This window comes from Macrobrachium nipponense, chromosome 39 (genome assembly GCF_015104395.2).
Source record: "Macrobrachium nipponense isolate FS-2020 chromosome 39, ASM1510439v2, whole genome shotgun sequence".
In the NCBI taxonomy this organism is placed as follows: domain Eukaryota; kingdom Metazoa; phylum Arthropoda; class Malacostraca; order Decapoda; family Palaemonidae; genus Macrobrachium; species Macrobrachium nipponense.
The window spans coordinates 20,889,131-20,914,844 of NC_061099.1; the positions used below are offsets into that span (position 1 = coordinate 20,889,131).

A 25,714-nucleotide genomic window follows, 5' to 3' on the forward strand; every position below is an offset into this window, starting at 1 on the left:
TGCAGAGGTCGACCTTCTGAGACTGTTGGACATTTGCCCTGCTGTTCTCTGAGAAAAGCCTCTCGCTCGGAGGAGATACTTAATAGCCTCTAACCGTGAAGAGACAGGGATTCTACTGACTGGTGGAACCTTTCTGCATGCAGCTGACACAGGAGATGCCGCCAAGGGGGAATCTCCCTCGGAACCTCCGACAACAATGACGGCAGTTCTGGAAACCATTCCGCCTGGGGCCAAAGTCATCCTGAGACCCTAAGAACTCATCAGCCTGTTCAGGACTTGATGGATCAAACAAAATGGAGGAAAAGCATACACCTCCAGGTTGTCCCAGGGATGTTGGAATGCTAAAAGGATCTGGAACCACTGAACAGAATATCTCATTTCCTGTTGAACCAGGTTGCAAAAAGGTCTAGCATGGGTCTCCCACAAAACCTGGAAGAGCTTGTCTGCTACTACCTGATGAAGGGATCACTCTGTGCCTAGGATCTGATCCCCACGACTGAGTTTGTCTGCAATCACATTCTGTTTGCCTGGGATATACCTGGCTGAGAGCTCTACTGATTGCTGACTGCCCAACTGGTGAACCTCGACGGTCAAGGCAAGGTGTGAAGTTGACGTGAAACGAGGCCTCCCTGCTTGTTCACATAGGCAACCACCGTGGTGTTGTAAGACATGAGAACGACAGAATGACCCTCTACTTTCTCCTGAAACTCCTTTAGACCCAGAAAGGCTGCCTTCAACTCCAAGATGTTGATATGCTGCTGTTTGTCCTCCAAACTCCAAACGCCTGAGGCAATGAGGCCGCCTAAATGAGCCCCCTGACCTGTGAGGGAGGCGTCTGAAAACAGAAGGAAGTCTGGAGGGAGAGAACACAGAGGAACACCCTTCAAAAGATTTCGTTTGATCGTCCAACCACCAACGAAGGTCTTCTCTCACTTCCAGAGACAGAGGAACCTTTAACGGGGTGAGCCCCCAGCCGGAGACCAGAATTCCCCCAGTCTCCATTGTTGAGACCAAAGATGAAGACCCCCATGAGGGACCAGCTTCTCCAGGGAAAACAAAAACTCCCAAAAGAACCTGCCACTGATGAGCTGACTGATGTGGTTCCAATCTCTGATCTGACGGGAAAACTCTTGCAACCGCCATATCGACCCATGGCCCAGGATAGAATCCTTTGACTGTGTACGAGGTTTGACTTTTCCTGGTTGACCATGATACCCAGTTTCAGACAAAACCGAAGCGACAATCTCTGTCCTGCAGCAGCTTCTCCCTGGAACCTGCCAAGACCAACCAATCATCAAGGTACCTCAGCAAATGGATCCCCTGAGCATGGGCCCAACTTGAGACAAGAGAGAAGACCCATGTGAACACTTGAGGGGCTGTGGTCAGCCCGAAGCACAGGACTTTGAACTCGAAGACCTTGTCTCCGAGAGAGAAGCGAAGGAACTTCCTGGATGTCAAATGAATAGGGATTGGGAAGTATGCGTCCCTCAAGTCTATCGAGAGCATGAAGTTGCCTCACAGCTGCCAACATTGAATGCGGGGTCTCCATCTTGAACCTTGTCTTCCTGATGAAGTGATTCAGTTGGATAAGTCGATCACAGGTCTCCAACCTCCCGGAGAGCCAAGATCTTCAGAGAATTTGGAGGATACACCCTCCTAAGCTGTGGCTTGTCTGAGAAGGGGAGAGGAATCGAATGGCAGTAGATGCCCCACCCAAAGGACATCTACCAACCACTTCTCCGCCCCATAACGGCCACTTGGCCCAATGGCCTGCCAGGCAACCCCCAAACCCGTGGCACAGGAGAGGGAGAGGCGCCTAACCTACCGACAACCCCCCTTCACCTCTGACCCTGGGGGCCTTTCTCGGCTTAGAGGAACGGGAGTGAAAGGGACGCTGGTCCTCTGACCTAGGCTGGGATGAACGGGAAGGCCCTGCTGAAACCGAATTCCTTGACGGCCTACCAGGCGACAATCTTCGTGACTGCTGCTGGGCAGGGGGAGGAGGAGGAGCCAGATGTCTCCGAGGATGAGACTCTGACCTAGACACAGCCTGGTGCACTAATCTGTCCTTGGTGTCAGCCCGGCGCCGGTCTATTGCATCCTCCAGCTCGGCCCAAGGGAACAGAAATTGTGATTCCAAAATATCTCCATTCCTCAATGCCAGTAAGGAATCAGGGTCAACTGATCTTTCCATCCTCGATAAAGCCGTGTCTTTTCTAATCAGAAGGTTAGCCCATAAATTAACACTGAGGTGAGCCAGATACAAATGCCTTGCCTCCGGATTGCAACAAACTGGCAAGAGAGGAAGCACTCACCAACCCCTCTGGGGACCTGTCAGAAGCCATCTTGGCAATGACAATACACCAGAAGTCCAGCCAAGAAACTGTCTGCAACATAGAGGCTGCAGTAGACTCCAATGCTGAGGCAACCTGTGGAGACAAGGACAGAGCTACCGACCTCACCTGCTCCAAAGTCAATCCCGGCTTCAGACGACTGACGTCTGTGTTAAGATGACACGACATCAAAAATGCAGAGTTTGTAGCATAGTACTTCCTATGCCTCGTCAGAGGTGGGGGTAGCAGCTTGGCAGAGCCCCTAGAGTGAAGCGAACCATCCCGATCTGAAACAGAAGCATTAACCTCATGCAAGACCGACTGGCCGTGCTCTGACAAGGGAGGTTGAAACAATGACTTGGGATCCTGCGTAGCTCCCAGCAAGGCTTCCAACCAAGAAGGAGTGTAAGACGACTGAGCCTGAGTCCTACTCTCCAAATTATGGAATCCATGAATGAGATGAACAACTTCTGTAAAGGAAGACAAAAGCTCTTGCGTGTCTCCCTCCTTCTGCTCTGGCAAAAGAGACCGACAACGAGAAGGGTGTGCAGGCTTATCTGAAGCGCCTTCCTCATGTAAATTAACGGAAGAACCAGCAACCAAACAGCCCGAAACACCAACTAACCTGTCTGGCCTGGATCCAAGTGCCAACTCCAGTGACAAACCAACTGCAACATTAGGAACATAACTACGCACTCTCCCAACAGATGACTTTCTAACAGGGCCATGTACGGGCATCGACGTGGCAGATGTACGAATGTGTGTCGGTGAGGGATCCAGAACACTTGAGATAGAATGAGAATCCCTCAGAGTCGAACTCCTGGAAGTACCAGGGAGAGGGGCAGGCAAACAATCCTGCTGCACCAACTCCGCACTCACAACCTTCGACCTCTTGACAGGCGCCTAGAGATCCTTATGGCGACCAATAGGCCCTGGAGAAGGAGAAGTAGAAGCACTTGCAATGTGCACAAATGAGGGAGGTTGCAACATGCTTGCAACTTGATGCAGAGAATGAAGCAGCCACTGCAGCTTGCACAGGGGAAGATACACTAACACTCTCCGAAACACCAACACTCAGGAACACGGGTGTGCTGCTCCTCACTCGCAGACGAAGAAAGGGCAAAGTTCTTAGCCTTCCAACGCTTGATATGCTGACGCGGCGGAGATGGGGTAGAAGGAGGAGGAGAGGAAGACAGCACTGGCTCCTTACACAATCTCTTTGCAGGAGGCAGGGGAGATGCAACACACTTGCTTCCAGTCCTCCCAGCCAACATGGAAGCCAACTTATCTTCTAAAACAGAGTCAAATCTCTTAAGAACTGCCTGGCATAAAGCCTCAGATGGATCAGCAAGAGAAGGGTCCGATGACATGGAAGGGAGATGCAGTGAACTGAATGGCAGAGATGATGTCACGGCAGTAAACGATGACAACATAGACGAGCGAGGCAGCAGGGCGGAGACGACTGGGAGTGACGTCATAAGCGGCGATGACGTCATGGCTTCTCCTCGATCCAAACGGGAAGCAGACGCCACTGGCGGAGGGATACAAAATGACTGCTCCCGTGATATCACTAGCGGGGCCGACCACCACGGCCTCCCTGACTTAAAAAAGCGGCAATCGTCACTGGCAGAGCAATACAAAATGGCTGACCTCAGCTACCCACGAAGACGAGGCCAAGAGGAGGGGGGAGGGCCTGGCAGCATGAGGAGGGGGTACCGAGCATCCATGAAGTGCGTCAGCAAACCCTCCAAGGAGGGTGGACCCCACAGACCAAGTATCCCCCAAAAGCGCTGCCATTTTGGACGCCTCCGACTTTGAAATAAAAGAAATTGATGAAAAAGCCTCCTCCCTCTCGGGATTCAAATTAAATCCCGAGGAAGAACGGGCGACATTACATAAATCAGCAGAGGGCCTCCCAATACTTCCAACGACAAATTGATGATAAGAAAAGGAAGGGGACAAAGGCACAACACTAGTATGGGGTGTGACTGCAGCATGAGAAGAAGCATCGGGAAGAGGAGAAGAAAAACCCTCCCACGAAGGAAGAGTAGAAACCCTACGATGCTCCCTCTTACTATAAAATAACTTCCACTGCTCTCTAGGCCACACACGGCATTCTGTGCAGGGATTCATTATTGTACACACATTAGAATGAGACCTACTGCAAGTGACATGTGGGTTGGTCGCAGCCAAAGCCAAAAAACAAGAACACCGAAAACCTGGACTTCCGGGCACACATGTTGACGAGGCCAAGATGGAGCAGATGAAGCCATAATAACAGCACACACACACTCTCAAACACAAGCGAAACGGGCAATGAACTGGGTAAAGGCCGAGAGAGGTCAACCACAACTCTCGTCCAGGTAGTTAAAAAAAGACTGACGTGGTGGCGTGGGTGCGTGGTCCTTGACCACTCTTCACCCAATATACACAAGTGTTGCCAGATCTCACAATATTCCTTGCTTTCATCTGCGATTTAACCGGATCTAGCTAGGCGCTAGAATTATCCTGTTGTTAAGACCAAAGGTTTGTTTGCATATGAACAACAGAAGATTCATTCCTAAATGACAGGTGAAAAGTGGCTCAAAGATAAATAAAGGTGTTAGACTACAAGTAGGGAAAGATGAAGGGGGATGGATGAAAGTACGTTTAAGGTTACTGAAGCAGAGGCCAAAGAAATGATGCAAAGAACCATCTGCCTTGTGCTAAGCATGGCACTAATAAGCTCTAAGGCTTAGGAGGTGTGGAAACTTTGAGATTTATTTTTTTTTTTTTACCGAAGCTTAACTTATTTCCAAGTAAATTGAGAACAACTGCTTCCACCTGTATTCCACTTTCGGGATCTAAGATGATAATTCATATGCATGGCAGGAAAAAAGGGTTCTGCTTTGATCTTTACACTTAAGAACAAAAAAATCATGACAAAGCCTAAGAAAAAAAAATGCAATACCTTTTGTCAGTGTTTATGGCTGTCTAGCCCTATTAGTGACACTTCAAGTTTCTTGCTACTCTGCCTAAAAAAATCACTTATTTTCTTTGCTAAACCTTTACAGGCATTTCCTCAAGATGGCAATATAGAATGATAAGACACCAAGAGTCAAGTTGTTCCCAAATAAAGGTGTTACAGGTCTACATCTTTGTACCCAATTACTTTCATATAATTTCTCCTCCAGGATTTCTGCAATTTATGAGTTACAGTTCTTTCTGCATAGTTTTCTTGCAGTTCTACAGAGCAAAAGATATTGCAGGCATGAAGTTCAATTTTTACTACATTTTGAAAGTCAATTTCTGTAAGCTCCTCAAGGTAAAAATTAATTTCTGTAAGCTCCTCAAGGTGAAAAGTCAATTTCTGTTAGCTCATCAAGGTAAAAAGTCAATTTCTGTAAGCTCATCAAGGTAGGTAAAAAGTCAATTTCTGTAAGCTCATCAAGGTAAAAAGTCAATTTCTGTAAGCTCATCAAGGTAAAAAGTCAATTTCTGTAAGCTCATCAAGGTAAAAGTCAATTTCTGTAAGCTCATCAAGGTAAAAAGTCAATTTCCGTAAGCTCATCAAGGTAAAAGTCAATTTCTGTAAGCTCATCAAGGTAAAAAGTCAATTTCCGTAAGCTCATCAAGGTAAAAAGCCACGATATACAACTGCAATTATTCAAAGAATGAGCAACACTCAACAATGGTATGATTGATATTACATAAATCCAACTATTACATGCCTAAAATCAATTTAAAAATGTACTTTTTATTTCAAATATAGGTAATTACTACAGAAACTTATTCAACTAACTACATAAATCCAAACAAATAATTCATGATATCCATACCTGTTTAAACGAAGCATTAAATCTGAACAAATAATTCATGATCTCTATACCTGTTTAAATGGAGCATTTTCATTATCACAGAATGCATGAAAAGTCATAGCTGCTTCTCCGGGTATTTTTTCCACGTTGTGAACTATTGCTGCATGAGCACTTTCCAGTCTCAGTAAATTCTCATATAGATCTGTCTTTAGATGTAGATGGCCTTTGTGCACTTCACTTTTCACATCATACATGATAAATCTACGGTCTGAAATAAAAGAGACCCAGCTTTAATCACTACTCAAAATTAATATACAAAAAAACCTACCTGAAAACCAAAAAGATTATATTCATTAATCCACAATGATGAAGAAAAAATGAGGTCTGTTAATAAAACAAAAAAACATGGTCTTGAAGGAGAAGTCGACAAGGCCTCAAAAACAATTGTATCTTAGTCATTCAAATCAACTAAAGTTGCATCATCGCATTTGCCAATTTGGATAGGCAAAATACTTCAGTTAAAAGTGCAAAATTTTCAGTATTTTCAGATTGGTAAAATGTTACCAATTTCAGAAAATTTAAATGCATTTCACCATTTTCAGGCAAATTTTTGCCAATTTCTGGAAAGGCAGACAAGTCCTGCCATGTACCTGCATGTAAAAATGACATTTTATAATAATATAAAGTTTCACTTATACTTACCCGGTGGTTACATATAGCTGTCATCTCCTGACGTCACGGCAGAATTTGAATTCGCGGTAGCGCTAATGGTTTGACAGGTAATCCCTCTACTCCCGCCCTCTACCGGGTACCGGGAACCATTCCAACAATAAATCAGAAGTTTCATGCCTACCTGTCCATATGAGGGGAGGAGGGCGGGCTTCGTTATGTAACCACCGGGTAAGTATAAGTGAAACTTTATATTATTATAAAATGTCGTTTTCACTTATATAACTTACCCGGTGGTTACATATAGCTGATTGACACATTTAGGTGGTGGGACAATGGCAGCTAAAATAACAACTGTTGGAATTATCCCAAGATATAGGTCCTTACCTTTAAAGACCGCTGACTCATGGTTACTGCCTCTGTAGTCTGCTGGCCTTTATTGTACCGACAGGATATATGGATCTGTGCGTTGGACACAATAATAAGTACTTGCCGTTGAGGACGTGACCGTAACGGACAAGACTATAATGCCCCTGCTCAGGGCGCAGTACAAATCACCACAAAATACAATGAAAAACGAGGGATCACCACAACCGTTTAAGAAATACAACAAGACATTAAAAGACTGAAAGATACTCAAAAACTCCCTGTATCTTCAGACAACCTTAAAAATACAAAAAACATAATCAAGGAGAAAAGTTAGTGAGGATGGGATACATCCTTCAATCTCCCCTCACCCAAATACCGTGTCAGTCACAATGAATGGCCCCAAATGTACTGCAGTTTTCATATGTGGTTTGCAAATCTGTCAGATAATGAGATGCGAAGACAGAATTGCTTCTCCAATATGTAGATTTAATAATGTCTTTCAAAGACAGATTACCTCTAAAGGCCATAGACGTAGACACTGCTCTAATTTCATGAGCTTTGACTTTAAAAACACTTTGATATCTGAGTCCTGACATTGTCCGTGTGCCTCAGAAATCAAATTCCTTAAAAAGAAGGAGAGCGCATTTTTAGAAAGAGGACGAGAAGGATCTCTCACTGAACACCAGGTTATCACTCTTACCTCTTATACCTTTGGTCCTTTGCACATAATGTCTAAGTGCTCTCACTGGACAGAGAAGACATTCAGGCTCATTAGGCCCCACTAACTCCGAAATGTTCTTTATAGAGAAAGAACGAGGCCAAGGACGTGAGGGATTTTCATTCTTAGCTAAAAACCCCAGCATTGATGAGCAAATGGCATTGCCCTTAGCGAATCCAACTCTCTTATCAATAGCATGCAGCTCACTGATTCTTCTAGCTGATGCTAAAGCACAAAGAAAAAGTGTCTTCCTGGTCAAATCTCTAAAAGAAACTAGAGGAGATCGGTTCGAATCTATCTGACATCAGCCATTTAAGAACTACATCCAGGTTCCAAGCTACTGTTCTTGACTCCTTTGTCTTGGTCGTATCAAAGGAACGAATCAGGTCTGAGAGGTCTTGATTATTAGAAATGTCTAATCCTCGATGTCTGAACACAGAAGACAACATAGCTCTATAACCCCTAATCGTCTGGGTAGAAAGCTTCTTATTTTCACGAAGAAAAAGAAGGAAGTTAGCTAACTGAGCTATAGAGGTCTTAGAAGACAAAATTCCTTCTTCTTTGCACCAAGCTCTGAATTGGACCCACTTAGCTTGGTACACTCGATCAGAGGATTCTCTTCTGGGTCTAGCAATAGCCCTTGAAGCTCTCTTTGAAAATCCTCTCTTTCTGAGGAGATGCTCGACAGTCTGAAGGCGACTAGTCGAAGAGCGGACAAGTTGTGATGGAACCTCAGAAAGTGGGGCTGTCTGAGTAGATCCTTCCTTAACGGTAACTCTCTCGGAAAGTCCGTCAACAGCAGTAGTAGATCCGGAAACCATTCCCTGGCTGGCCAAAAGGGGGCTATCAGAGTCATCCTGACGTTTTGATGACCTCTGAACTTTGCCAGAACTAATCTTAGCATTTTGAAAGGTGGAAAGGCATACAGATCCAGATTTGACCAGTCCAGAAGCATGGCATCCACTGTAAACACCTCCTCGTCTGGAACTGGGGAGCAATACAGTGGTAGACGAGCTGTCTTGTTTGTGGCGAAGAGATCCAACTGAGGACATCCCCAAATCCCCCAAAGCTTCTTGCATATTTGAGGATGTAACGTCCACTCTGTGAGAGGACTTGTCCTCTCCTGCTGAGAATGTCCGCCTTTACATTCTTCGAGCCTTGAATAAATTTTGTGCTCAAGACAACCTTGTTCTCTTTCGCCCAAATGAGTAGGTCTCTCGCCGCCTCGCACAGAGAGAACGAGTGTGTCCCCCCCTGTTTTTTTATGTAAGAGAGAGCCGTGGTGTTGTCTGCTTGAACCAGCACTACTTTCCCTCTTACCTCTGTCTTGAAGTGCATTAGAGCCAAATGAATCGCCTTCAACTCTTTTAGATTTATGTGCCAGCTTCTCCTGAATGAATCTGCCAAAGTCCCCGAGCACGTTCCTTTCCTCCCCAGAGTACCTCCCCACCCTTTGTCCGATGCGTCTGACAAAAGCGTAAGGTTGGGGCTCAACGGCCTTAGAGACAAGCCTTCCTCTAGCCTTCCTTCTGATTTCCACCAAAGGAGGTCCTGTTTGATTCCTTCCGAGATGGGGAACACGAAGGAGTTCTGGGAACTTCTTCCTTTGCCACTTCTGCTTCAAGTAAATTGAAGTGGTCTCATGTAGAGCCTGCCCAGACTTACAAATTGCTCTATTGAAGCCAAGGTTCCTAAAAGGCTCATCCACTGATTCGCCGAGCAAGTTTGTCTGACGAGAAATTCGTCTATTTTGTTCAGGCAAGAGTCGATCCTTTGGAGAGACGGAAAAGCCTGAAAAAGAACTGAATTCAGTCTCACTCCTAAATAAACTATCTCCTGAGAAGGAGTGAGACATGACTTTTCCTTGTTTACTAACAAACCTAGGCTTTCCGTCAGCCTTAAAGTCTTTTGTAGGTCCTCCACACACTTCTGTCTGGACCTTGCCCTGAGAAGCCAATCGTCTAGATACATGGATATTCGTATCCCGTCTAGATGAAGCCACTTTGCTACTGACGACAGAACTCTGGTGAACACTTGTGGAGCTGTCGACAGGCCGAAGCAGAGGGCCCTGAACTGATAAATGCGGCTCTGGAACACGAATCTCAGGAATCTTCTCGATTCCGAATGAATCGGAATATGAAAATAAGCGTCCCGAAGGTCTATGGAAACCATCCAATCTCCAGGATGAAGTGCTGCTAATACCGATTGGGTCGTTTCCATAGAAAACTTCGTCTTCAGGACAAAGACGTTCAGGGCACTGACGTCCAACACCGGTCTCCAACCCCCGTGGCCTTCTTTACCAGGAAAAGGCGATTGTAAAATCCTGGTTCCTGCGGAGAGTCCACTAACTCTATGGCCCTCTTGCCAGTAAGGCGAGAACTTCTTGATGGAGGGCGGCAAATTTTTCGGAGTTCTCCGAGTAGGCTGACAAATTCACGGAAATTCTGTGAGAGGGGGGTGCTTGATGACGGAATGGTGTATCCTTCCTCAGGACCTGGGGGGACCGTCCAAGGATCCGCTCCGAGATGAAACCAGGTCTGCCAGAAAAGGTGGTTAATCTGGCTCCTACTGCTGTGGGAGGACTACGGGCCTATTTCTTGATGGAAGAGGGAGTGGTTTTCTTTTGAAGAGGCTCTACCTCTCCACGAAACCTGGAGAAAGATCGAACGGGAGCTCTCCCTCGAAATGGTTTAGGAGCTTCCGTGGAGGGAGCACTCCGAGAAGCAGAAAGAACCGGAGCTATCTTCCTGGGCTTCTTCACTGACTGTGATAAAAGATCCTGGGTCGCTTTCTTGTGTTAAAGATTGAGCGATCTCGCTCACAATCTCTTGCGGAAAAAGGTGTTTTTTATCCAAAGGAGAGAAGAGCAAGGCAGACTTCTGGTTCGATGAAACCCCTTTCGACAAGAAGGAGCACCAAAGCTGTCTCTTCTTCAACACTCCAGAGGCGAAAATGGCAGCGAGCTCCGAAGCTCCATCACAGATGCCTTTATCGATACAATCCAGTACAGAGGCAAAATCCTTCAACTGCTCCTCCGAAAGTCAAAATGACTTGACTTTCCTGGCCAGCGAAGCAATGGCCCAATCCAGAAAGCTAACAACTTCAAAAACACGGAAAACACTCTTGCAAAGATCCTCCAGTTCATTTGATGAAAAGAAAATCTTAGAGTATTAAGGGCTGCTCTGCGGGAAGAGTCCACGAGACTAGAAAAGTCTCCCTGAGCGGAGGCAGTCACACCCAGGGAAAAACTTCTCCAGTGTCATACCAGACACGGCTCCTTGACAAAAGTCTCGAAGGGGGTGGGGGAAGACAAAAAACATTTTTCCCCTGTTCCCTCTTCTCCAAAAGCCAAGCGTTAACTTTCTTGATAGCTTTCTTAGCCGAAAGTCGAGAGACGAGACGCAGTGAACGAGGACGAGGCGTCAGGCTTACTGTCCTTTTTCCACTGCGAACTAGGAGAAACTGGAACGGAAGGCGCAAAAGAATCTCCAAAGTTGTCAACGAAGGATCGTAAAAGGAGTTTATACCCCGACAAATGCTTGTCTTTTTCTGTAAGTACTTCTCCTTCTTCCTCCAAATCCGAAGCTTCCTTCCATCGGAAGAGGAATCCTGTTCGGCGAAGTCACACCCTGACGCGTCCGAGGAGGGTGTGAGAAAGCAGGAGAAGACGTCTGAGCCTGTACTGAGACGAATCCTCCGGGCGGCTGAGCTGGAGGCTGCGTTGGCGGCTGAGCTGGCGGCCGCGCTGGCGGCTGAGCTGGCGGCTGAGCTGGCGCTCGAGCGAGAGCCTGACGTGGCGCCATAGACGGAGTCAGGAAAGGAGTCCGACCAGGCGCCTGAAGTGGCGTCTGAAGAGGAGTCACATGGAGAGTCTGAGCCTGAAGAGGCGACTGAAAAGGAGCCTGCGAAGAGGACTGCACAGTAGTCTGCGGAAGATGTAAGGCGGTCGGGAGCGCATTCGGAGACGAAAGAGACTTGCCAAAAAGCTCCAAGATACTGCCTAACTTGGCATTCATCTGTTCAAACACCGAAGGTTGAGGATCCACCGACGTAGAAGGCGCGGGAGGAGTAGAAGGATGATCCACAAACACGTCTGGAGCCACAGGAGTTATCGCTTGAGGAGGCTCTGGAGAAGGCTCCGAAGGATGTGCGTGTTCGGCTTCTCCACTTCTATGAGAGAAGGGCGATAAATCGAAACCGCCGCCGGAGAAAAAAGCTTCAGGCTCCTCCCAAAAACTACAAGAAGGTTCGGCAGCCGCCACCTTCTTGGGAACCGCAGCAGGCGAAACATCGCGAGACCTTTTCAGCGGTCTATTACGCCAACCTCTATAAGAAGTCTTATTACGCCAACCTCTATAAGAGGAAACATCTGAACTAGAGTCGCTTGACGAAAAACACTTCCTCGCAACACCTTTCCAATGGTGAGCGACAGCATCCTGGGATACGGCTACAGGATTGCTTGAGGGGGCGGCCTGCTCGGGAGCAGATCCCGCTCGCCTCCCTTCAGTTTTCGGCATGCCTCCTCCCAGGATCTGGGAGTTTGACAGGGGCCTAGACCTAGGAGAAACGAACGGGCCGAACAACCACCTCCTCCACTACACTTGCACTAAGTATTTATCACACTTAACTAACTACCAAAACTTCTTGCACTGTCTCACCCATTTTCTGCATAGTGGTGAGGAAAGAGACAAATTTCGAGTCCATATCGGCTCGTAATACTGCACGGGATTGGGATCGGGAGATACAGATTCGAGGGCAGGAGCAACCACTACGGGTTAATAGGAACAGGATTAACAGAATTCAGAGGAATATCCTGGCTACTCACTGACTTAGAAGAAGATCTCTGTGAAGCCTTTCTGATTCTATCTTTTTCTAACTTTCTCATATACTTTTCCCAGTGCCTTCCACTCGTGAGATGTTAGAGACTTACATTCTTCACACCTATTCTCAAAAGAACATTCACGTCCCCTACAACTAACACAAGTAGAATGAGGATCAAGTGAAGCTTTAAGAAGTCTAGTCTTACACCCACTACTACACACCCTATACTGAACAGAGCCGGTGTCAGACATCGTGAAGAATTCAAAATAATTCCTAAAAAGAACAACAATATCAAAACCAAAATAACTATTGTGCTAGCAAAAAGATCAGTAAACTCAAGGTACATCACAAAAGGAGAAAACCAAGATGATCAAATCCAAATTCCAACCAGCAGAGGAACCGTGTTACCGGTTCCGACGGCAGGAAACTTCTGATTTATTGTTGGAATGGTTCCCGGTACCCGGTAGAGGGCGGGAGTAGAGGGATCATCTGTCAAACCATTAGCGCTACCGCGAATTTCAAATTCTGCCATGACGTCAGGAGACGACAGCTTATATGTAACCACCGGGTAAGTTATATAATTGAAACATGAGGATAATTCATCATGGTATACTTAAAGGCAATATTAACAGTGAACTGACTTTGTAGGCTTGCAACCCTGCCTGTTCCACTTAATCCATTACACTGTTAGGAAACAAAAACCCCGTCACAACATTACCCCAGCCAATTAAGGATCGATCACTTGCTGCAGCCAAACAAACCATTATTTTAGTCATCATTTACTTTCAATAACCGACAAGCAAGAACAGTCCTGCAAGTCATTTCTCTGAGGACTCTGATCCTATGCATATAAAATCTGACTACCCTTACTGAACAAAGCAAGATATTCTAGTAGCTGGAGACCCAAGATGAGAAAGGTATAATGGAGGGTGCTGTGGTATGGACCTGGTTATAAAAGGTCTTCGTGTTCACTTTACAAGGAGGAGCAAAATGACAAACCTATTGATGATCAACCTTTGTCTGTGTGTGTGTCTAATTACTCTTCCAAAAGTTGCCCATAGTTTATATGTAAAAAGACTAAACACAACGTGAGATCCAGCAGATTGCTGGAAAGATTTATAAGGCCACCCCCTCAGACATTTCAGGACAAGAGTGAAGTCCCTATTATGAGATTTGAGTGGCCAACATGGAATTCCATGTTGGTACATATCTGTATTCCTTGAAGGTGGGGGCAATAATTTGCATTTACAACAGCTAAAATAGACAAGCGTCAACACTTATTGTTACGTAATTGGTCAGATCAATAGCCTTTGGATTAATGGGATTATAATGAAACAAATGAGATTTAATCCTTCCAATGAACAAACTAGTACCGATATTGTCTGTAGTTCACTGCGTATTACAAGGTTACCATGAATCCTGTAATAAATCAATAAAAGTTATTTCTTATTAAAAATCATTTTTAGTACTTTCACATAAACTTGGGATACTCTTCAGTGGCGTGGTCGGCATGGTCTTGGCCTGCCCCCTCAGTGGCCGCAAGTTTAATTCTCGGGCATTCCATTGAAGGGTGAGAGATGTGTATTTCTGGTGATAGAACTTCACTCTCGACGTGGTTTGGAAGTCACGTAAAGCCGTTGGTCCCGTTGCTGAATACAGTAGGGTCTCGATAATCGCGGGGGATAGGGCCCAGAGCTCCCGTGATAAGTAAATACCCGTTCTATCCTGGTACCCCACCCCCTCAAAAATTGCTTAAAACTGCCTACTTTAACAGTTAACCCACCCAAGACACCACTATTCCAATGTTTATAACTGCCTACTTTAGTTCAAACACCAAATATGTCTTCAACTATCACCTTAAACTAAATTCAAGACAGTTTCTAAGTTATTCTGCAAAATAAGCTTTAAAAATATATGTAGTATACATACTACTGTGCATATGTAGCCTATGGATTACAGCTAGACGTACTCACATGGGCCTCTTTTCTTTTACAAGGAAAGAGAGGGAGAGAGGTAAGAGAAATATCAAAATTCTGCAAATCATATGGGTAATCATCACCACCAATCTATGTTGATAAAGATTGCAACGATTTTGCAGTGCAATCGGATGAATAATAAATATAATGCTACCAGCAGCATGCAGCGAAACATCTCTTCCCTTCTCCACAACACGTTAATATATTACATGTAATAACCTTCATCTGATGTTTAGGCTTCTTTCCCATAAGAGTAAAAGAATCAGGGCTTTTGGATGCCACATAATTAACTCATTTATATGGGAACAATTTAAAGAACGCAGCGAACACTGCACTTCAAAACAACAACAAACAAACGTGGGTAGGCCCGCCCAGTGTTGCCAAATGGGAATGGCAATTTCTTGCTAGATTTTGCTCCATAAAAAGCTAAAAAAATTCACATCATACACAACATTGCCACCCAGCAATTTCAACCGATTGCTCTCTTTTTCGATTCAAACATGTTCCTAACATACGGAGTGTACTTGTACATTATGTTACATGATTTCTAATAATTTCGAAATCTAATAGGTTCAACTCCTGAAAATGGTTTTGCAAGATTTTGTTCTTTTTTCTTACATGATATATCAAACATAGTAGAATAAAAGAAATATTCAACATTACAAAGATCTGATGTCAAAATACGTATGCTAAATGTATTTGAAAACAAATGCAAGTTTTCCTGCCAGATGATAGATTGAAAATTTTCTTGCTAATTATCTCAAGAAAATGAAAGCTAGCATTAAAAATGCAAAATTGGTAACGCTGGACTCAACAGATCAGTGCATTGTACTACTATGCAACCGTACATTAGTTATGTGAAGAGGGTGTTAGTAGTAAAAATGATAGTTACTGTATCATTGAAAATATCAAAACAAACGAAGTTGCAAAGCTGATTCTATGCCATGTTTTTCCTAAACACGTAGCCTAAAAGGAAAACGTTAATTTTGTTTGTTTCATCGCTGCCACAAACCCCAACAATGCAGAGTACATAATATTATGATCACTGTAAACTATTATTTACTACAAAAATAACAATGATATATTGTATTGAAAATGAATGTTGCGTATACAGGCAGTCCCTGGGTTACAACGGGGGTTCTGTTCTTGAGACGCGTTGTAAGCCGGAACATCGTCAAAAATCCTAAGAAAACCTTACTTTTAATGCTTTGGGTACATTCAAAGCTATGTAAAATGACAATTTGTCCAAAATTGCATTTTTCCTAACTATACAAACCTGAGGTCCTTTTACAATAGGAAGGTACTAGCGGCAGCTGGATAGGTCGTAAGCTTTCGAACAAGGGGTTCGGTAGTTAACTGCTTGTCCGACAGGCGCGCGCGCGTGACTGGGAGGTAAACAAATCACTTTTGCTTTTGGCCCAAGCAAAAACTGCAGAGTGAGGGGTGGCATGAGGTGGGGACTATGTGTAAAAGGACCTCAGGTTTGTATAGTTAGGAAAAATGCAATTTTGGACAAATTGTCATTTGTTCCGACACGGCATACAAACAACCTTCGGTCCTTTTACAATAGGAAGACTCACTTCTTTGGTGGAGGAATCTGAGTCTTTTGTGAACAGACTGGTGTTCGCCCAACCTTGGAATGCCTCCTTGGTCGTAAGAGCGAGGAGGGATCCAAGCCTCTGTCCGATTGATCGGGGTGTGTGCACCTCAGGATCAATGGTCAGACCTCTGGACCAAGTACTAAGAGAGAGGCAAGCGTATCTCTTCGTACCAGCAAACAAGAACAAGTTCCTATTTGCAAGAGGGCAACATAAAGTTATGGTTTGTCTCTTGTTGGCATCCACACTTCCCCCCCCTTGTAGGAGGGAATCTGGTTGGATATTCGCGCCCATCCCTAGTGAAAGGGATAGGATGGGGCTCTGTCGAGTAGCTCACCGGCATCTCGTCCTTATCCAGCAAGGTGATGACCGTATCCCTCTACCCACAGGTAGAGGGGGAGAAAAAGATAGGAAGAGAAGCCAGTCACTCTCTCATTCACTTATCTATTCTTACAGTCACACCAGGACTCGATGCTGTTCAGCCTGCTAGGGTCTGGGTTAGCTACACAACGTTGTGCAGCCACCACGGGTCCAAGGAAAACGATCCAAGGACCTGTGGGCAATATCCAAAAGGTAGAAGGAGGTGCCAGTGGTCTGGTTGTACCAGACCCCTGCCTTCAGTACCTGCGCCACGGAGAAGTTCTTGTGTAACTCGAGGGAGTGTACTTCTAGGTCATCTTGGTGCTGACGAAGAGTCTTCAACACTCATCGTGGGATGTCGCGCTTTTCACAGGACAAAGCAGCATCTCCTTCGCATCGAAGGCAGTGAAGTCCATTAGGGAGGGGATTGTGAAGGACTCTAACCGATCGTCAGGAACCGAAGGGTTCTGAGTCTTTCGCTACGAAGTCGGTATGAAATCGAGCGTCACGAATCCCCATCCCCTGGATGCTTGACTTCGCAGGAAAAGTCATGCAATTACCTCAGAGGAAAAGAAGGGAATGGTCGTATGACCTATCCCTCTTCTCGACTTCGGTGATGTCCTGTACCCATACTGGTCTATCCGTCTGCAGCGAAGTGTCTCACATTCTCCTATCCCCTCTCGGTAGTGGATAGGACACCGACACTCAATGGTGGGTGTCGATGGTATGGGTACTGTGACAAGCCGTTAGGACGAAGAAAAGATTGTTATGGAACAACCGAACTAAGTCCACAGCGAAGTTCGTAACTGACTTGGGCGCTCTGACAGCTGCCGACTGACTGCGTTCGGTAGGAGGCAAGTTGTCCAAGCACACGAGCAAGTCACGTGACCTTCGCCTTAAAAGGGTTATGCCAAGAGACTAAACAAATAATTTGTTTGTCACCGATGCCAGAAGGCGAGGTGATGATTCTCTTAAGGCATGTGCCCAACAGGCGAAAGTCAATTGCCTTCTAGAGACCGAGGTCCCTGATGGCAAGATATCTCATAGTATAGTTGATTCTCAGCTAAGGAGAAACAACACTATGTGTCGTTGAAGACGAAGGTACAGAAAAAGCAACCTACGTCTTCACAGCTGAACCGAGAGAAGGATTCTCAAGATTCTGAACCTGTGCTACAAAGACTGAGAACGCTAACCGCTATTCATTGCTGTCCGGTGATGGAATCGTAGTTTGCAATAAAAGCGGAGCGGTTTTCAGTAATGAAGACACAGGGAAATACTGCCTGAAGAACTGCTTTTCATGGGCTGAACATTTGGAAGTAGAGCTGTCCGGTCGGAGAGTAGGCGATGTCTTCTGACACATCTGTTAATTCGGGGCGAACAATGAATAATTGCACACCTACGAATACGAGATATTTTGAAGACAAACTCAGATGTCTGCAAAAATCATTCGCATTATCGCGGTGCGATGCAGCGGGAGACTAGTACAGACTTCTGTTACCGTGCAGTAAACAGAAAGATGAAAGAGTCCAAGAGATATCTCTGTTGAAAATTCTCGCAATGTCGAAGGCGATGAAATCGAGCGTCACAGCAGTAGATGGTCCTTCATTATTGCGAGAATCCCCGTTAATCAGAGACCTAAGTCCCCTGATTGTTGGGCAGAGATACGGTTCGGTAGTCAATCAAACCAGGGGAGAGAGACGTAACCGACCGTACATCTCCGAGACCTAGCTGATACTGAGCTGCTATCAGGCAGTTCAATACGCAGTAGCTCTCGGTGACTCGTCATCCTGAGTGGCAGGTAATCCATTATTCCATGAAGGAATGTGGGTTCGGCTAGAACCATCGAGCATAAAGAATACGCTCGAGCAATTATATTTAAACGAAACGGATTTCGGTAAATACAAAAGCTGATTTGGTGTTGTCATGACAATACCAAGTATCTAAAATCGAAACTGATAACTGCTGGGAGGTTGCAGGTAACCCCGAGTTGCAGTTCAATTAAGATACAATTCGTCTCAGTCACAAACCGTAGAGTTAACTACGGTATGCGCTACCCCCCGGCAATTCAAACTGTTAAAAGAATCATGTCGCGAGGGTAATATACGTAGTATATTTGTAGGTTTCTGTACCACGACCTCCATCCTCATTCTTTCTCTCGAGGAATGAGAATAAGGATTGGAGATCGACCGCCTTCGTTCTCTAGTCAAGAGAGTGAAGGAGAAGTCTTTCCCAAAGGAAAGCTTCAATGGTGAACAGAATACCGAAGACGATAGTTCAAGCCAAACTGGAAGTTTCCCGTCCGTTCTTCTCTATTCCAGGTTAATCGCCTACTGTGAGATACTCTTCTTTCAGCAGCAGTCTTCTCCAAATGCTAGAAATTACAGGAATTCGAGCATAAGCGAGGTTCCCGATTATCGTGTAACAATTATCGGGGATTCCGCTCACTTGGGACCGTTGGTCTCGCTAAGTTTTTTGGAGATCGTAAAAAACTCGAACACAACTGGAGTGCGCTAGAAATTCCGTAGAATTCTAAGCACTCTGGCGAAACCCCCCACCGAATTCGTCAACGATATCGGCTGGTGGTCCTCTCGATTCCCGTAGAAATCGAGAAAGGGGCAGGATCCCTCCTCAACGACCGGGGCTTACGTCAGGTAGGACCCGAAGGTCCCCCCGGTAGCGCAGCCCCTAACGTGGGATCTTACAGAGAAATCTCTGTAGGATCCCTCCCCTTTCCCTCGTAGCCGTAAGGAGAGAGGGAATGGGGGAGGAATTGGATACTGGCTCGCCTTCCCAGCGGAACTAGCAGTTGGAGAAGAAAAGGAGCAGCCATCGCCTTACGGCGATGGCCTCTCAGAGGCTGGGAAAACGTATCGTCAGGAGAAAAACGTTTTCCGAGGAGGGTTACAAAACTCATAACTGTAGGTAAGGGTCTGCCGCCACTGTGAACGTCGTCGGGTGGGTGGGGCTGATCGACACCTGACAGGAGAGAGCCGATACCGTCCTCCGACTCATTCCAGTCCTCGTCGAGGTCGAAACCTCTCAGGAGGAGGCGAAGGGGTATTCAAATACGGTGTCCGAAGACACGTAGAAAACGCCTCTGTCGCAGTAGAGGAGGTGAAGTAGCTGTTTCGAACCGGCCAGAAAACTGAGAGAGCCTTCTTGTCCGGAGACGAGAGACTACCTGTTCAACACAGTCGGCAAGCTCCGATCGCGGCAGACCCACCGTCGATTTGGGTTCCCTTTCGGGCCGCCCCAAAACGACTCGAGCCGACACGTGGCTTTCTGCTGGTGGGAGCGGCGATCCTTCCCCGAGGTCGTTGTGCTGACGAATCAGCGCCATAACCTCGGCAAAGTTCCTCTGGATCTCGGAAGTCACAGCATCTTGCAGAGTAGGACCGTTAAGCCCTTCGAACAAGAGCATAATTCCGAGAACCTTCCTCCTAAGAAGGGGGAACAAGCGACAGCCCTCTCGGTCTTCTCCATCCACTTGCGCATACGTCCTGGCTGGTCCAAGAACCGTGCCTGGCACGTAGGGCGTCGTGGTGGGATCATGAGGGGCGCACCCCTCACGATCACTCCTCAATACCTTGCTCCTCCCGGTGTAAACCGAGTGGTTGAAGGTACGGGAGAGGCAGACCTGACGCTCCCTCCTCGCTCGCTGGCAGAACCAGCAGGCTTGGAGGGCTGCAGGCGATCGTCAACCCGCGGTGGCGATCGAGCTGCAGGCCTGGTCGAACCGTCTCGCTGTGGAGAACGGCTGGACTGAGCACAGCGGCCCCGATCTCGAGTGTCAGAAGAGCTGGTGCTGGTTGCCGTATCCGATCGCTCTCTGTGAGAGCGACGGTCAGGCGACCTGCAGGCTCCACTGTCACAGTGAGACCGGTGCTTGTCCTCACGGCACGTCACGTCGCTGGTTCCAGCCGTGGCTGGCACCGGCGAACGGGGTGGGGGGACCTCTTCCCAGCCTCAGCCCGTGGCCGGTCGTGGGACCGTCACGTCCCTGGGTAGCCAGCTGGTCGCCGCGAGAGGCGAGAGCTGGTCTGGTGAGAGTCGCGTGAGCGGCTGTCACCAGTCTTCCGCCCCCGTGCCGTGAACCTGACGCTGAGCGGGCTCAGAGGTCTGGTTCCTGGCTGCACGGTCGCTGGTAGGCGACCGTACACTCGGTACCTCCCGCGAACGAGAGGCCGAGACGGACCCTGATGCAGTGGCAGAACCACTGACACCAGGCGAGGAAGTACCGGTGTTAGCCGGTACCCCTCTGGTCCCCGTAGTCTTCTTCCTTGCGGAAGAAGAGACGGGCCCCGCTCCCGAAGGAGCAGGAGGACCAGCGGAAGGAACCCTCCCGTCCCACCGAGGTGAGACGGGTCCCGAGAAGCTCCCGAGGGAGACTTCTTAGAAGGGAGGAGGCAACCTTCTTCTTCCTCGGCTGTGGAAGCCTTAGAAGTCGAAGGGGAAGAGGCGGCAGCCGACGACGATGAAGAAGATGAAGACGACGACGATGACGACGACACCCTTCCTCCTCTTCTTCGTCAGCTTCCTCAGGACAGACGTAAGATCTGCTATCCATGTACCCAACAATAATAATAAGAGCCCGAGAGCAATCGTGCCCACCCTCGGCCCGAATGCAAGGGCAATAAGGAATTAATTCCCTGACTGAGCGGAACTTGAACCAAATAAATATTGATGCAATCAATAATAAAAGGAATAAAATGAAAAAGAATCTTGCATTACGATTCACTTCACAATGAATAAGGGCTCGGATCGAGCGCATTTGCGCCCTCGGTACCGAGCGCAAGGGTAAAAGGATCCATTCCCGATTATGAACGGAAACTTTGATCCATAATGAATTGATGCAATCAAATATATATGAAAATGAAAAAGAATACTGCGCTTGCGATTTCACTTCATACAAAATAAAAAGGGGAAGGATCAATTCCCGGGAAAAAGCGGAAACATTGATCCAAGTAAATAATGCAATCTCAATAAAATATGAAAATGAAAAAGAACTGCACTTGCGATTTCACTTCATTCAAATAAAAAGGGGAAAGGATCAATTTCCGGGTAAGAGCGGAAACTGATCCAAAATGAGTATTGCTACAATCAAAATAAATATATGAAAATGAAAAAGAATACTGTACTTGCGATTCCACTTCCATACAGAATAAGTTTTCGTGCCGAGCGCATTCGCTCGGCAACGAGCATACAGGTCAAAAAAAAAAAATATAAATGAAAAGGGCACTTACTACGATTTTCATCTACACATTTCCAACCAAAATATAAGCTCGGAGCGAGCGCTCTCCCGCCCTCGGCACCGAGCATACACAATACGAGGATCATTTCTGGGGAAAATGAATTCCCAGCACTTACGCCCTTCAGACCCGGCACTCGGGTAATCGGAGGGCGTGGAGAAACCAAGATCCTTTAATTCACAATTGAATTCAATGGAAATAAATATGAAATGATTGTACTTACAATTCAGTTTCACTAGATAAATAGAAAAAGAAAACACAACCATGCGAAAGCAACGACGATGAAGCGGGCAGAGAGCGATGATACGTCTACACGCCAGCAGGCCGAAAGCAAAAGTGGTTTGTTTACCTCCCAGTCGCGCGCGCGCGCCTGTCGGACAAGCAGTTAACTACCCAATCCCCTGTTCGAAAGCTTACGACCTATCCAGCTGCCGCTAGTACCTTTCCTATTGTAAAAGGACCAAAGGTTTGTATGCCGTGTCGGAACAACTGCATTCTTATTGCATTTTTCATAAAAAAACTTCAGATATTGATTATTTTGCATTTTTGGTGTCATATTTCCTCTGCCAGATCAGTGTTGTAGGCACTGTAACCCTGGAAATAATTTCTGATGAACATAACTGAAAAGCGCCTTAACCTCGGAACGTTGTAAGCCGAACCAGTCGTAACCCGGGGACTGCCTATATTCCAGACATTATTACTACCATGACTAGTATTACATATTAATATTTCGAAAGATAATCTTGCTGTGAACGCTACCATAATTTGATTTTCACATACATTCGTTCATTTTGTCAGCTGGCTGGCCTCGCATATATAAAAGGTGATTTCACTGATATGGAATTTCGTACTCCACGAATAGCCTTTTTATTATGAAAATATAACGATAATATATATAAGGTAAAAAATGGTTTTACGTATTTCTTTTACGCTTTGTCACCAATAGGAAACAACAATACGATAATCTATGACAATTATCGTTTGTATGACTGCATTGTTCAGAGAAGTTATACACGTATACTACCAAAATAATAATGAAGTTCGAATTAATTTTAGCCTTAATGTTATTACTACCATAATTACACTACTACACATAAAAAAAGGTTGCTGTGAACGCAACCATATATACATACTACATTTTCAAATTAGGTTTACATTTTGTGGCTGGCACTCGAAGTATAAGTTGAGTGCAGTGATGCGGAATTATTCCTTGAATAGGCTATTTATCATGAAGATATGACTATACAGTAGAACCTCTACATACAAAAGTCCCTACGTACGAAAAATTCAGGTTACGAAAGCAAAGACAATTTAAAAATTCGTGCACTGCACACTCAGTAGACTGGCCACCATCCTCCTGCTCTCCCAGTTAGTTCCTGATGCTAGCCCACCCGCCGTAAGATCCTGCTCTCCTATTGGTCAGCACTGTCCCATCATGCCTCTATATAAAGGCATTCCTTGACCATTTTTTGCGGCAGCGTTATCGTAAACACCTGGAATTCGTTCGTTCACATATATTTCGTTTGTTAACGTAAATTCGTGTTAGTTGTTTCGCTTTCATTGTACTGTAAGTTAATTTATCGTGTTGTGTGTGAACTTGATTACTTACGTTATTAGCCATAGGTCCCAAGAATGTTGCTGAAGTTCACGGAAAGAAGAGGATTTCTATGGAGACTAAGATGGAGATAATCAAGAAGTGTTAATGTTTTCTGCCATTTGTTAATGTGTTTCATAAAGTTTAGTGTTAATGTTTTCTGCCATTTTTTAATGTTTCATAAAGTTAAGTGTTCATGTTTTCTGCCATTTGTCCTCCTCCTCTGTCGCCATTTTTGAACATCGCCTCACTCAAAAGGTAAGGTTCCATATTTAACTACATTTGTATGTACATGTATGTACAGTATTTTACCCTGTACACTAATACACTTTATTTACAGGTACAGTCATGATTATGTTAGGTATTGAATGGTCCAAATTGTTGCATTTCATTATTTACTGGTCAATTTAGCTTTATTATAAAATTTACTGCGGTGTTTTTTGTAGGGCTTGGAACAAATAAGGCAATTTACATGTAAAATGACAATTTGTCGAAATTGCATTTTTCCTAACTATACAGAACCTGAGGTCCTTTAACAATAGGTCAAGGTAACTAGCGGCAGCTGGGGGGGACGGTCGTAAGCTTCGAACAAGGGGAGAACGGTAGTTAACTGCTTGTCCGATCGTGCGCGCGCCCGAGAGGTGAAGAATCACTTTTGCTTTAGGCCCATGCAAAAAGTTGCAGAGTGAGGGGTGGCATGAGGTGGGACTATATGTAAAGGACCTCAGGTTTGTATAGTTAGGAAAAATGCAATTTTCGACAAATTGTCATTTGTTCCGATACGTAATACAAACCCTCGGTCCTTTAACAATAGGAAGACTCACTTCTTGGTGGGAGGAATCTGAGTCTTTTTGGTGAACAGACTGGTGTTCGTCCAACCCTGGAGTGCCTCCCTGGTCGTAAGAGCAAGGGAGGGATCCAAACCTCTGTCCGATTGATCGGGGTGTGCACCGCAGGATCAATGGTCAGACCTCTGGGCCAAGTACTAAGAGAGAGGCAAGCGTATCTCTTCGTACCAGCAAGCAAGAACTTGTTCCTGTTTGCAAGAGACAATCATAAAATGATGGGTTTGTCTCAATTTGGCATCCACTTCCTCCTCCCTTGTTGGAGGAAGTGGTGGATATTTACTCCTATCATCCCCATACTGACAAGGGATAGGATGGTGCTCTATTGAGTAGCTCACCTGCATCTCGTCCTTACCCAGCAGGGTGACGACCGTGTCCCTCTACCCAAAGGTAGAGGGAAGAAAAAGATGGGAAGAGGAGCCAGTCACACTCTCATTCCTCATCCATTCTTACGGTCACACCAGGACTCGATGCTGTTCAGCCGTGCCGAGGGTCTGGGTTAACTACACAACGTGTTGAGCAACCACCACGGTTCCCAAGGAAAAAGATCCAAGGAACTGTGGGCAATATCCTGAAGGTAGAAGGAGGTGCATGCGGTCCGGTTGGACCAGGCGCCTGCCTTCATTACCTGCGCCACGGAGAAGTTCTTGCGGAACGCGAGAGAATGATGAAGAGGCGTCCACACTCATCCTGGGTGTCGAGTTTCTTCAGACAGCTCCGTCGCACCTTCACAGGACAAAGCAGCATAGCCTTCGTATCGGAGGCGGTGACGTCCATTAGGGAGGGTATTGTGAAGGACTCGAACCAATCGTCAGTTACCGAAGGGTTCCGAGTCTTCGCTACGAAGATCGGTACGAAATCGAGCGTCACAAATCCCCATCCCTTTGTGCTTGACTTCTCAAGAGAAGTCATGCAGTTACCTAAGACGAAAAAGAAGGAATAGTCGTATGACCTATCCCTCTTCTCGACTTTGGTTATGTACAGTACTCATACTGACAAGCTATTAAGACGAAGTAATGATTGCTCTGGAACAACCGAACTAAGTCCACAGCATAGTTCGTAACTGACTCGGCGCTCTGACAGCTGCCGACTGACTGGTTCGGAATCAGTAGAGGCAAGTTGTCCAAGCATCCGGGTAAGTCACGTGACCTTCGCCCTTTAAAGAGTTATGCTGAGAGACCAAACAAATAAAATATTTGTTAGTCACCGATGCCGGACGGCGCGGCGATGATTCTCTTAATGCATAAGCTCAAAAGGCGAAAGTCAATTGCCTTCAAAAGACCGAGGTCCCTGATGGCAAGAAAATCTCATAGACGTTGAATCTCAGCTTAAGGAGAAACAACACTATGTGACGTTGAAGACGAAGGTAGGCAATGAATGCAACC

At 45.9% G+C, this 25,714-nt stretch overlaps 2 protein-coding genes across 2 annotated transcripts in view; both read right to left on the bottom strand.

The window, feature by feature from the left end:
• The window catches only part of LOC135210186 (torsin-1A-interacting protein 2-like), a 181,248-nt gene that overhangs the window by 134,937 nt on the left and 20,597 nt on the right, over positions 1–25,714 (bottom strand). The window lies entirely within an intron of this gene.
• Positions 1–25,714, bottom strand: part of LOC135210377 (uncharacterized) — a 95,917-nt gene that overhangs the window by 17,734 nt on the left and 52,469 nt on the right. The window contains exons 2-3 of the mRNA XM_064243285.1: positions 6,724–6,780; positions 6,202–6,398 (exon numbers count right to left, since the gene is read on the bottom strand). Coding sequence (XP_064099355.1) covers positions 6,202–6,398; positions 6,724–6,780 — 254 coding nt within the window. The remainder of the gene's footprint in view (positions 1–6,201; positions 6,399–6,723; positions 6,781–25,714) is intronic.